The 13,369-nt window shown below is 47.2% G+C and overlaps 2 protein-coding genes across 3 annotated transcripts in view; both read right to left on the reverse strand.

Moving 5' to 3' along the window:
• LOC140714474 (fatty acid-binding protein, intestinal-like) overlaps nt 1–13,369 on the reverse strand; it is a 559,271-nt gene that overhangs the window by 372,046 nt on the left and 173,856 nt on the right. The window lies entirely within an intron of this gene.
• Nucleotides 1–13,369, reverse strand: part of LOC140714196 (annexin A7-like) — a 77,307-nt gene that overhangs the window by 21,652 nt on the left and 42,286 nt on the right. For both annotated transcript variants that reach the window (XM_073025108.1, XM_073025109.1), the window contains exons 7-8: nt 9,817–9,911; nt 7,431–7,544 (exon numbers count right to left, since the gene is read on the reverse strand). In XM_073025108.1, coding sequence (XP_072881209.1) covers nt 7,431–7,544; nt 9,817–9,911 — 209 coding nt within the window. The remainder of the gene's footprint in view (nt 1–7,430; nt 7,545–9,816; nt 9,912–13,369) is intronic.

The following is a 13,369-nucleotide window of genomic DNA, read 5'->3' on the forward strand; positions in this document are numbered from 1 at the left end:
TACACACACACATCAGCCCAGTCTCTCAGTACTACACACTGACATCAGCCCCCAGTCTCTCAGTACTACACACTCACATCAGCCCAGTCTCTCAGTACTACACACTCACATCAGCCCCCAGTCTCTCAGTACTACACACTCACATCAGCCCCCAGTCTCTCAGTACTACACACTCACATCAGCCCCCAGTCTCTCAGTACTACACACTCACATCGGCCCCCAGTCTCTCAGTACTACACACTCACATCAGCCCCCAGTCTCTCAGTACTACACACTCACATCAGCCCCCAGTCTCTCAGTACTACACACTCACATCAGCCCAGTCTCTCAGTACTACACACTCACATCAGCCCCCAGTCTCTCAGTACTACACACTCACATCAGCCCCCAGTCTCTCAGTACTACACACTCACATCAGCCCCCAGTCTCTCAGTACTACACACTCGTATCAGCCCCCAGTCTCTCAGTACTACACACTCGCATCAGCCCCCAGTCTCTCAGTACTACACACTCACATCAGCCCCCAGTCTCTCAGTACTACACACTCACATCAGCCCCCAGTCTCTCAGTACTACACACTCATATCAGCCCCCAGTCTCTCAGTACTACACACTCACATCAGCCCCCAGTCTCTCAGTACTACACACTCATATCAGCCCCCAGTCTCTCAGTACTACACACTCACATCAGCCCCCAGTCTCTCAGTACTACACACTCATATCAGCCCCCAGTCTCTCAGTACTACACACTCACATCAGCCCCCAGTCTCTCAGTACTACACACTCACATCAGCCCCCAGTCTCTCAGTACTACACACTCACATCAGCCCCCAGTCTCTCAGTACTACACACTCACATCAGCCCCCAGTCTCTCAGTACTACACACTCACATCAGCCCCCAGTCTCTCAGTACTACACACTCATATCAGCCCCCAGTCTCTCAGTACTACACACTCATATCAGCCCCCAGTCTCTCAGTACTACACACTCACATCAGCCCCCAGTCTCTCAGTACTACACACTCACATCAGCCCCCAGTCTCTCAGTACTACACACTGACATCAGCCCAGTCTCTCAGTACTACACACTGACATCAGCCCCCAGTCTCTCAGTACTACACACTCACATCAGCCCAGTCTCTCAGTACTACACACTCACATCAGCCCCCAGTCTCTCAGTACTACACACTCACATCAGCCCCCAGTCTCTCAGTACTACACACTCACATCAGCCCCCAGTCTCTCAGTACTACACACTCACATCAGCCCCCAGTCTCTCAGTACTACACACTCACATCAGCCCAGTCTCTCAGTACTACACACTCACATCAGCCCCCAGTCTCTCAGTACTACACACTCACATCAGCCCCCAGTCTCTCAGTACTACACACTCACATCAGCCCCCAGTCTCTCAGTACTACACACTCACATCAGCCCCCAGTCTCTCAGTACTACACACTCACATCAGCCCAGTCTCTCAGTACTACACACTCACATCAGCCCCCAGTCTCTCAATACTACACACTCACATCAGCCCAGTCTCTCAGTACTACACACTCACATCGGCCCCCAGTCTCTCAGTACTACACACTCACATCAGCCCCCAGTCTCTCAGTACTACACACTCACATCAGCCCCCAGTCTCTCAGTACTACACACTCACATCAGCCCAGTCTCTCAGTACTACACACTCACATCAGCCCCCAGTCTCTCAGTACTACACAGTCACATCAGCCCAGTCTTTCAGTACTACACACTGACATCAGCCCAGTCTCTCAGTACTACACACTGACATCAGCCCCCAGTCTCTCAGTACTACACACTCACATCAGCCCCCAGTCTCTCAGTACTACACACTGACATCAGCCCAGTCTCTCAGTACTACACACTCACATCAGCCCAGTCTCTCAGTACTACACACTCACATCAGCCCCCAGTCTCTCAGTACTACACACTCACATCAGCCCCCAGTCTCTCAGTACTACACACTCACATCAGCCCCCAGTCTCTCAGTACTACACACTCACATCGGCCCCCAGTCTCTCAGTACTACACACTCACATCGGCCCCCAGTCTCTCAGTACTACACACTCACATCAGCCCAGTCTCTCAGTACTACACACTCACATCAGCCCAGTCTCTCAGTACTACACACTCATATCAGCCCAGTCTCTCAGTACTACACACTCACATCAGCCCCAAGTCTCTCAGTACTACACACTCACATCAGCCCCCAGTCTCTCAGTACTACACAGTCACATCAGCCCAGTCTCTCAGTACTACACACTCACATCAGCCCAGTCTCTCAGTACTACACACTCACATCAGCCCCCAGTCTCTCAGTACTACACACTCATATCAGCCCCCAGTCTCTCAGTACTACACAGTCACATCAGCCCAGTCTCTCAGTACTACACACTCACATCAGCCCAGTCTCTCAGTACTACACACTCACATCAGTCCCCAGTCACTCAGTACTACACACTCATATCAGCCCCCAGTCTCTCAGTACTACACACTCACATCAGCCCCCAGTCTCTCAGTACTACACACTCACATCAGCCCCCAGTCTCTCAGTACTACACACTCACATCAGCCCCCAGTCTCTCAGTACTACACACTCACATCAGCCCAGTCTCTCAGTACTACACACTCACATCAGCCCCTAGTCTCTCAGTACTACACACTCACATCAGCCCAGTCTCTCAGTACTACACACTCACATCAGCCCCCAGTCTCTCAGTACTACACACTCACATCGGCCCCCAGTCTCTCAGTACTACACACTCACATCGGCCCCCAGTCTCTCAGTACTACACACTCACATCAGCCCCCGGTCTCTCAGTACTACACACTCACATCAGTCTGGCTCAAGATCTAGAGCAGGGTCTGAACCCAACATATGTCTGGAGGCAGTAGTGTTATCAAATGTGCAAGGTTGGGAGGACTGTACCTCACCCTTCAAACAAGGCTCGCAATTACTCTGCCTGGGAAAAGGGGCAAGTTTCTAGTGTGGCTCACCATTCTACAGGTCACTGCTGCCACCTGAGTTGCAGCACGCCATAATGCCATTACTACTCTCTGAGCAGATTCCCCGCCCCACACTACTAGCTCTGCTCTCTGAGGGTGGTGTCATTGTACAGCAGAGTTGCAGCCCCAACAGGATCGTCGTGCAGTCACAGAGCCTGATTAAACATGAATTAGGAGCAGGAGGCCGCCACTCAGCCCTCAAGCCTGATCTGCCACTTAATAGAATCAAAATTGAATGGTCTTTACAGAAAATCATATACAACAGTTTATCTCTGTGTGACAGGACACACATCATGGTACAATAGTCTCTGCTGTATTATTTTGTACATTATTATTGCACACTGGTATACTATTTTTATATCATTACTAGTTTTACACTATTATTATGCTGTATTTAATATTACTTAAGCACACTGCTAAGTATGTTTTTAAATGTTACTGCTGTAACAAAAGAATTTCCCACTTGAAATCAATAAAGTATTATTAGCTGATCTGACAGTAGCCTTAACCCCAGTAACCTTTCTTGTCCTGCTGAACAAGTATCTCCCTGCTTCTAACCTGGAAGTATTCAGAGGACCATTGCACCACCCTTGACTATCTCTGCCGTATCTCTCGTTTTTCCACGTAACTGAAATCCTTCCTCCTTTGTTACAATGATGTACATTCCCTCTCCAACTCCTCGGACACCTCTATCCTCTCAATCTTCATGGGAAGTTTCAAGAGCTGCTGCTCCAGGCAGGCTGGACAGCAGTTACTCCTGCTAATTTTTTGACTGATAATTTTAAAGTGCATCCTATCTTTTCTGACAGCCAGGTTGTACACCAGAACAATAACCTGCAAGTTATACTCCTGTGCCGTTAAACATTAGCCGGTCACACACACAACACGGGTTAGAAAGAGTTAAACTCTGACCCACCAAGCACCCGCAGGGCAGGCAGAGTAAATTCCTCACTACATTATTCCAACACTCCATGGGTGTGTCCTGTACACTGAAAACAAATTTAAAAACAACACTCATTTTCCACGTATTAACATTTCAAAGGCACCACCCAGTGCAGCTGTGGCAGGAGGCAGAGTTTACTCTGGGACTGGGGAGTGCCGGTGTTTCCACAGTAAGATTTCCTTCACAATGTGCGTTATATTTTGCATATCATGCAGTGACGAAGCCTGGATGTCGCAGCAGGCTCACCAGATGTGAATCTCGGGCCTGACTGCAGTCACAGGCCCAGAGACTGTTTCAACGTTGAGACAGAAGTGTGGGAAAGGAAACAAAATCACCTTCTGTTACCTGCCCGAGAGGCCAGCTCAGGCAATGCGGGAAGGAAGACGTGTTGGTCAGTGCGCAGCAGTGGCCCAAGCTGTTCTTAAAGCTTGAGTAAAATCCGATCATTCCTGCATCGAAGATCCTTTCATCTGAAGGAATGGGGAAATGATGCAGGCCTTCCACACAGCTCCTGCACCCTCTTGTAACCCCAGAACTGCTTACAGGCCATTTGACTATGTGCTGCATCTCAGATAAGACAGAACTTTACTCAGGTCAGCTAACATCACCCTGACGTGCGGCAGCTGGGGGCTCAGCGGGAGTGCCCTTTCTCAAGTTTGAGGGGTCCCAGTCCAAGTCCTGATCTGATTTTAGTGCACAGAAATCCAAACTAGTCAGTGACTCCAACACCAAGCAAGTGCTGTGCTGTTGGAAGTGCTTCTCACGGCCTCAGTAAAGCAGCCAGCATAATCAAAGAACCCACCCACTAGGAATATTCTCTCTCCTCCCCTCTCCCATAGGGCAGAAGATACAAAAGCCCAAAAACATGTACCACTAGGCTCAAGGGCAGCTTCTATCTCATTGTTATAGGATGGTTCCCGAGTATAAGATGGGACTCTTGACCTCATAATATATCTCGACACTGTGGCGAGAATTTGGTCCATAATGACAGACAAGGAAGACCTTTAACTCAACAACAGTTTTATTGTGATAGACACACACAGACCAGGTACCATGACCCAGAGATTGAACCCAACCAGTCTCACACTGACGGGGAGGTGACCATCACACACCCCAGTTACAGTTAGGGTGACCCACAAATACACAAGCAAATAACTGTATAACCCAAGCTAAAATGGAATAATAAACAAACTGGAACTTCCCACCATAATCCCATAAAAGCATTTTAACACAAGAACAATAAACAGTACTGGTCATTAGAAATACAGGGGTGGGCTGTAAACCATGCCCCCACCCAGAACTTCACAATATGATCCTCATTGTTTCCCTGCACTGCACTTGCTCTGTAGCTGTTACACTTTGTTCTACTTTTTATTACTTGGCCTCATCTACCTCAATGCACCGTGTAATAATTTGATCAGTGTGGACATTGTGCAAAACAAGCTTTTCACTGAATCTCAGTATATGTGACAAGAATAAACCAATTCCAATTCTTCCAGATGCAAAGTTAAACTGAGGCCCCAGCTGCTCCTTCAGTTGATGTAATCGGTCCTGTGATGGTGAGTCAGTTTTTGCCTGTCCCTCAGCCAATACTTACCAGATTTCCTGCTGTTATCACATTATCGCAACTATAAGCCGGATGTTGAATTTCTTACAGTGACTGCACTTCAGAAGTAGCTCAGAGCCAGTACACTTCTGCCAAGGGATGTGGAAGTGGTGAGAAACAAGAATTTTCCATTTCTTTTTCCTCGTATCCTGAATGGAGCAACTTTACAGGGCAGCAGGCAACGGTCAAGTCCATTAAATGGACAGGTGCTGCCCCATCTTGGTTTACCGAGCAGGAGTGTGGAACCGGGCCCCCTCCTCCATGACTCTTCTGAAACACAACTATTGAATCTGTGTGGGAGCAGCCCTCCTGATGGGCTGGGAGCAGGATGAAGGCCCAGAGCAGGGGCCAGAGTGCTCCTTGACCCAATTCATTAACACATTCCCTGTCCAGCCCTACCAATGGCAACTGAATAATTGTGAGGCCAGAGAACTGAAAGATTTCTTCGTCAAAGTCCCAGAGAGCAACCCAGACACAAATTCATTCCTTCATCAGGCATATCTGGGTCCATGACACCCATTGATGGGATGGCCCTACAGGAATATACTGGCAAACATGAGGAAATCTGCAGATGCTGGAAATTCAAGCAACACACACAAAATGCTGGTGGAACACAGCAGGCCAGGCAGCATCTATAGGGAAAAGCACTGTTGACGTTTTGGGCTGAGACCCTTCGTCAGGGATATACTGGGCTGAGGGGCCCATGGGTACACAACGGGCAGCTCACGCTCTACAGAAGAGAGAAACCTGACTGCAATGGAGGCGTCTCCTGGCTGTCCGCAGCCATTGCTTAGTCTTCCTCAAATGCCTCCTCTTGCAGTCAAAGGTTGCTCACCAGTTTCTGCCACCTGGGAGCAACTTGGACATGGTGTGGTCTTCTTTATCCACACAGATCTTTCATCACCACCACCAATCAACAGGGACTTCAGAACATCCATGTCAAATTTTGCTGCCCACAAAAATTTGTTTCCCTCCCCCCTCCCCACAATGCCATGTGAACCATGACCCATGTGTTCCCAATAGTCTGGCATCAAGTAAGGCTACATCACCATGACAATACTTGCTTTTTCTCACCAAAATGCTGCATCTACTTCCAAGAGGAATGACCAAGAATATTCAATAGCATTATTCCCACCAGGACCCTGGAGGTCATCAGAGTTTCTGCTCTGGTGACTCCCAGGGTGCTGGTGAGAGTAATGCCATAAATACTCTGGCTGTAAGAACAATTCAGAGACTGGGTTTCCTATGGCAAGTGACTCCTCTTCTAACTCCCAGAGTTTCTGCACTATTTACATCGCACAGTCAGGAGTTCTATATAGACAATGATTCTCAAGAAGCCCAATACCATCCAAGGCAACTTTGAATAACATCCCTTTCACTAGCTGAAGTATTCATTCCGATCACCACCAGCAAAGCAGGGGTTACACCTGCGCATCTATAAAATGCTCTGTAGTCAGTCACCCAGGCTACTCCAGCAGCACCTCCTAAACCTGAAACCTCTGTTACGGGGAGCAGTGACATGGGGACCACCTGCAGCACCCTCTCCACATCACACACCATCCTCACTGGGAAGCAATCACTGATCTGTCATCATTGCTCGGTCCAATTCCTAGAACCCTTCCTCCAACAGCACTGTGGAAGGATCTTCACCAGAGGAACTGCAGAGGCTGAAGAAGGTTACTCGACACTAACCCTTCAAAGTACAATAGGGAGGGGTAATACATGCTAGTCTTTCCAACGACATGCAGGTACCAAACAGAGAGAACAGCAGAATGAAATAACCTGAATTTTGGCATTCAGTGTCTTTCCCCAGTTTTATTAGTCATTACTAATGGCAGATTAACCAACAGTACCTCCATTGCCTTCCTGAGACTCCAAGCATCATAGTAGGTGGTAGGCATGAACAGGGCGATAATGATTTCCTCCATGTTTCCACTAAGTTCTGATTTCAGGTCTTTGATCAAATCCTTGAAAAAGTAAATCAGTTAGAATAGAATTAGGACACTCAACACATTAGGTCCATGTCAATTCTCAAGCATCTATCTACATACACCAAGCCCATTTATTCTCCCTAAAGTCCAATCAACCTCCCTGGATTCTACCACTGCTGTACACTAGGGGCAATTTATAATGGCTAAGGAATCTCCCATTTCAGATGTCTTTGTGATGCCGGGTTAGTACCATCTGCAGCCAGAAGGTTGCAATACTTACTCTGGAGTCAATGAGTTAGACAGAATGGAAACATGTCAACCAAGCTGTGTACCTGAGCTGGTCCCATTTGCTTACATTTGGCCCACATTCCTTTAAATCTTTCCTATGCACATAAATATCTGAATGTCTTTAAAATATCATTATACCCACCTCTACATCTCCTCTTGCAGCTCGTTCCACGTACCCATCACCCTCCATGTGAAAAAATTGCCCCTCAGATCCCTTTTAATCTTTCTTCTCGCCCCTTAAACCTACATCCTCTAGTTTTAGATTACCCTACCCTGGTTAAAAAAAATCCGTGAGCATTCACCTTACCTATGCCCCTCATGATTTTAAGTCCCTCTATAAGGTCACCCTTCAGCTTCCTATGCTCCAGGGAGGAAAGTCCTCACCTATCTAGCCCCTCCTAACAGCTCACGTCCTCCAGTTCCGATAACATAATTCTGAATCTTTTGTGCATCCTTTCCAGCTCAATGACATCCTTCCTAAACCCTGGTAGCCAGTTTCACCAAAGTAATGTGACATCTTCACTTTTCTACTTGGTGCTCTAACCGCTGAAGACAAATGTGCCAAATATCTTCTTCACCACTTTTAGAGAACCATGATACCTGTACCACCATTTCCTTTTGTTCAACAACACTTTCTCATGTCCATGTAGATCACAATTACTGCCCTACCCTTGATGACCCTGTCGGTCAACTCTTCAAAAAATTCATTCAAGTTCGTGAGACACGACTTCATGCACACAAAGCCATGGGGCCCATCCCTACCAGTCCTTGTCTTTCCAAATGATAGTGGATCCTGTCTCTCAGAATCCCCTCCAATGACCTTCCTACCACTGATGTGAGGCTCACTGTAGCTCCCTGACATGTCCATCCAGTCTTTCTTGAAGCACAACATTAGACTATCTCCAGTCGTCTAGTACCTCACCCATTGGCTTCTGCAGTTTCCCAACAAGTCTTTGGATACGTTGGTCAGGTCCCAGAGATTCATCCACCTTAATACACTTTGAAGATTGCCAACTCCTCCTCTATTGCAATGTGTTTATGTTTCAAGACATCCCTTAATTCCTTAGCTTGTATGATCTTCTCCACAGTACACGCAGATGAGAAATATTCCTTTAAGATCTCACCTATCCCTTCTGGCTGCACGCATAGATGACCACAGTGCTCTTTAAGGCATCCTATTTTCTCTCAAGTAATCCTTTGGCTGTTAATATTCTTGTAGAATTTATTAAGATTCTGTTACCTTACTTGCCAAAGCTTTCTCATGTCCTCTTTTTCCCCTCCTGACTTGTCTCTTAAATGAACTTCTATATTGCTTAGACCCCCCAAGGGATTCAGTCGGTCCGAGCAACTAACATCTGTCATATAGTTGTTTTCTTTTTCCTAACCAGAGTCTCAATATCCTTTATCACCAGGGTTCTCTAATCCTGCCAGCCTTGGCTTTCACTCTAACAGGAACTCCAGACTGACACATAACTCCGAAGGAGTGTTTTGTAGGCTGAGGTGTTGTAAATGTTAAAACGCCAAAAAAATCCAGGAAGGGAAAGGGGGGATGAGAGGATGAGGGGGGTCGAGGGGGATAGAGGGAAGGGTGGGGAAGGATGAGGAAGGGGAGGAGAGGGGAGGGGGAGAGAGTTGGGGAGGAGGGGGAGGAGAGGGGAGGGGGGTGGGGGAGGAGAGGGGAGGGGGGAGAGGTGGGAGAGAGAGGTGGGGGAGAGAGCATGAGAACATGGGAGGGAAGGAAATGGGAGTGTACTGAACTTCTGTAAATTAGCACCTGTGATACCATACCCCAGCGAGGGTCAGGTTCCTTGGGACTGCACACCAGTGAGTTACTGTCCATGTGACTGTTCCCTCTGATAGTCCGTACGCAAAGAACGGACTCTCAGTGAGTGTCAGAGTGTCTGGGCCGTGCCCCATGGAAAGTTGGTGGCTTAGGTATGTTATCCCTGTTACTGTCAGTGTCTGTGATTCAGTGAGGATCATTGCACATGTAGTAGAAAACTAGTAACTGAAAACTCACTTTGCCATACAAGGTCTTGAATGCTAACTTAATCTTCTGTCTTTGGTCATTGGAGCGATTGGCAACCACATCGATAATTGCCTGTTCATTGGTCCCTGCAAAACAGAGTTGTTATGCTTTTTTACACCTTTGTTTGATGAGAATAAATTAACCATGTTGCAAAAGCATATAACAGCATTGGCATCACAACCAATACAGAACAGCCATTTGGTCTATCAATCTCATGCCAGTACTTTTTTCATGATTGGCCTGGATCAATCCAATCTGCTCACTTCATGTACTCTCTAATACTCTGCTGTCAAATTTACATCACTTCCCATGCTTCTTATGGTCTAACGCAATCTTATATCACTCTTCCATTTAATTTCCACACCCTTTGACATTCCAACTAGCATTTTCTTTAACAAGGCTCTTCATGATTTGGGGCACATTGTAAGCACCTAAGAACTAATTAGCTACTAACTCTTTCTGTAATATTCTTAATTCTGTTGCATTTTACTGGCATCTCATCAACTAAGGAAATAATCTGAGATTACTGCAACATAGAGGATCGATCAGTGACTTCAGGAAGGGGGAAGCAGGGTGAACATATCGGTGGATCAGTGATGGAGAGGGTCAGCAGCTTTAAATTCCTGGGCACTAACATGTCGGATGATCTGTCCCAGGCCTAGCACATAGATGCAGTCACAAGGAAGGCACACCAGCATCTTTACTTTCCTAGCAGTTTAAGAAGGATCGGCTTGTCACCGAATATTCTTCTACAGATGTACTGTTGAAAGTATTTTGCTCTGAAGCATCCTGGTCAAATGTGCAGGAATGGAAAGAGCTACATAAAGGACTCAGCCCAATACATCATTTGTACTTCCCTCCACACTATTGATAGTTTCCTCAGGGTGTACCAGCTTAAGAAGGCAACATCTATCATTTAAGATCCCCACCATCTTAATCAAGCCATCTTCTTGCAGAGGTACAGCAGCCTGAAGACACTCAGCACCAGGTTCAGGAATACCTACCTCCCTTCAAACATACAGTTCTTGAATCAGCCTGTACAACCCCCTATCATTACCTCAGGTTGGGAACATCATAACAATTTTGACCACTTTACATTATACCAAGCTTTGCTATTTTTGTTCCTATTGGATTATTTCATTTATGATTTTTTTTGTATGAGTAATGCATATTCTTCTTGAGAATGTTGTGCATCTGATGCTATGTGCCTTCAAATGCTGTCACACTGTGCTCGTGCATATGTGATGAATTCTGTAATCTTAAAGAATACTGTCAAGAGTCTTTCTAACCTTATCATTTAAGGCACAACCAAAGTTGTTTACTTTGACAACAACACACACAAAATGCTGGTAGAACACAGCAGGCTAGGCAGCATCTATAGGGAGAAGCGCTGTCGACGTTTTGGGCTGAGACCCTTTGTCAGGTCTAACCGAAAGGAAAGATAGTAAGAGATTTGAAAGTAGTGGGGGGAGGGGGAAATGTGAAATGATAGGAGAAGACCGGAGGGGGTGGGATGAAGCTAAGAGCTGGAAAGGTGATTGGCGAAAGTGATACAGAGCTAGAGAAGGGAAAGGATCATGGGACGGGAGGCCCCAGGAGAAAGAAGGGGGGGGGGGGGCACCAGAGGGAGATGGAGAACAGGCAAACAACTAAATATGTAAGGGATGAGGTAAGAAGGGGAGGAGGGGCATTAACAGAAGTTAGAGAAGTCAATGTTCATGCCATCAGGTTGGAGGCTACCTAGTCGGTATATAAGGTGTTGTTCCTCCAACCTGAGTTTGGATTCATTTTGATAATAGAGGAGGCCATGGATAGACATATCAGAATGGGAATGGGATGTGGAATTAAAATGTGTGGCCACTGGGAGATCCTGCTTTTTCTGGCGGACCGAGCGTAGGCGTTCAGCGAAACGGTCTCCCAGTCTGCGTCGGGTCTCACCAATATATAAAGGGCCACACCGGGAGCACCGGACGCAGTATACCACACCAGCTGACTCACAGGTGAAGTGTCGCCTCACCTGGAAGGACTGTCTGGGGCCCTGAATGGTGGTGAGGGAGGAAGTGTAAGGGCAGGTGTAGCACTTGTTCTGCTTACAAGGATAAGTGCCAGGAGGCAGATCGGTGGGAAGGGATGGAGGGGACGAGTGGACAAGGGAGTTGCGTATGGAGCGATCCCTGTGAAAAGCAGAAAGGGGGGGGGGGGGAGGGAAAAATGTGTTTGGTAGTGGGATCCCATTGGAGGTGGCGGAAGTTACGGAGAATTATATGTTGGACCTGGAGACTGGTGGGGTGGTAGGTAAGGACAAGGGGAACCCTATCCCGAGTGGGGTGGCGGGTGGATGGGGTGAGGGCAGATGTGTGGGAAATGGGAGAGATGCGTTTGAGAGCAGAGTTGATGGTGGACGAAGGGAAGCCCCTTTGTTTAAAAAAGGAAGACATCTCCTTCGTCCTGGAAAGAAAAGCCTCATCCTGAGAGCAGATGCGGCGGAGACGGAGGAATTGTGAGAAGGGGATAGCCTTTTTGCAAGAGACAGGGTGGGAAGAGGAATAGTCCAGGTAGCTGTGAGAGTCTGTAGGCTTATAGTAGATATCAGTATATAGGCCGTTTCCAGAGATGGAGACAGAAAGATCAAGAAAGGGGAGGGAGGTGTCGGAAATGGACCAGGTAAATTTGAGGGCAGGGTGAAAAGTTGGAGGCAAAGTTAATGAAGTCGACGAGCTCAGCAGTTTACTTTGAAATGTTCTGCCCTTGCCAAGTGAAGCCCGACGTGCTGCTGTCCTCAGACTTCCCCATGCACCTACAGTTGATATCAACACAGGACGGAGGATGGCGAAAATGTTAATCAACTATCCCCTTGACCCGCTGAGCTCCTCCAGCAGGTTGCTTTTGGCTCCAGATTCCAGCATCTGCAGTCCCTTGTGTCTCCAGCACAAGCTGGAAATATTCAGCATGCCGGACACCGTGTGTGGAAAGAGAAACAAAGTTAATCTTTCAGGTCGATAACCTTTCCAGAGCCATGGAATGTTTTAACTTGCAGAAAGTAGGGAAGGGTTTTCAAAATGGCTATTATAAGAGGGCATAACTTTGAGGTGAATGGAGAAAGGGACAACAGGATGTCAGAGCTAGGTTCTTTGCACAGGGAGGTGTAGGTGTGTGGAATACCCTGACAGGGTGGTGGTAAAAGCAGATACAATAGGGGCATTTAAGAAACTCCTAGCCACGCACATTGATGATAGAAAAATGGAAGGTTATGTTGGCTGGAAGGATTATGTGGATCTTAGAATAGGTTAAAAGATTGGCACAGCATCATGGGCCGAAGGGTCTGAGTGGTGATGTGATGTTCTGTGAGGAGAATGGAGAACTTGCAGCAAGAGATGGAGTGAAGATTTGAAACACATGCAAGGAAAGAGGGGAGGTGGCAGGTAGGTGAGAGATAGGTGGAAAAGGGTAAGTAAAGTGAATGGAGCCCTGCGTGGTTAAACAGCAGCCACTCAGTCAGAAAGTCCTGTTTATGCACCGTGAACACTTTTACTCTGTATTCACA

This window comes from Hemitrygon akajei, chromosome 21, assembly GCF_048418815.1.
Source record: "Hemitrygon akajei chromosome 21, sHemAka1.3, whole genome shotgun sequence".
Lineage (NCBI taxonomy): Eukaryota > Metazoa > Chordata > Chondrichthyes > Myliobatiformes > Dasyatidae > Hemitrygon > Hemitrygon akajei.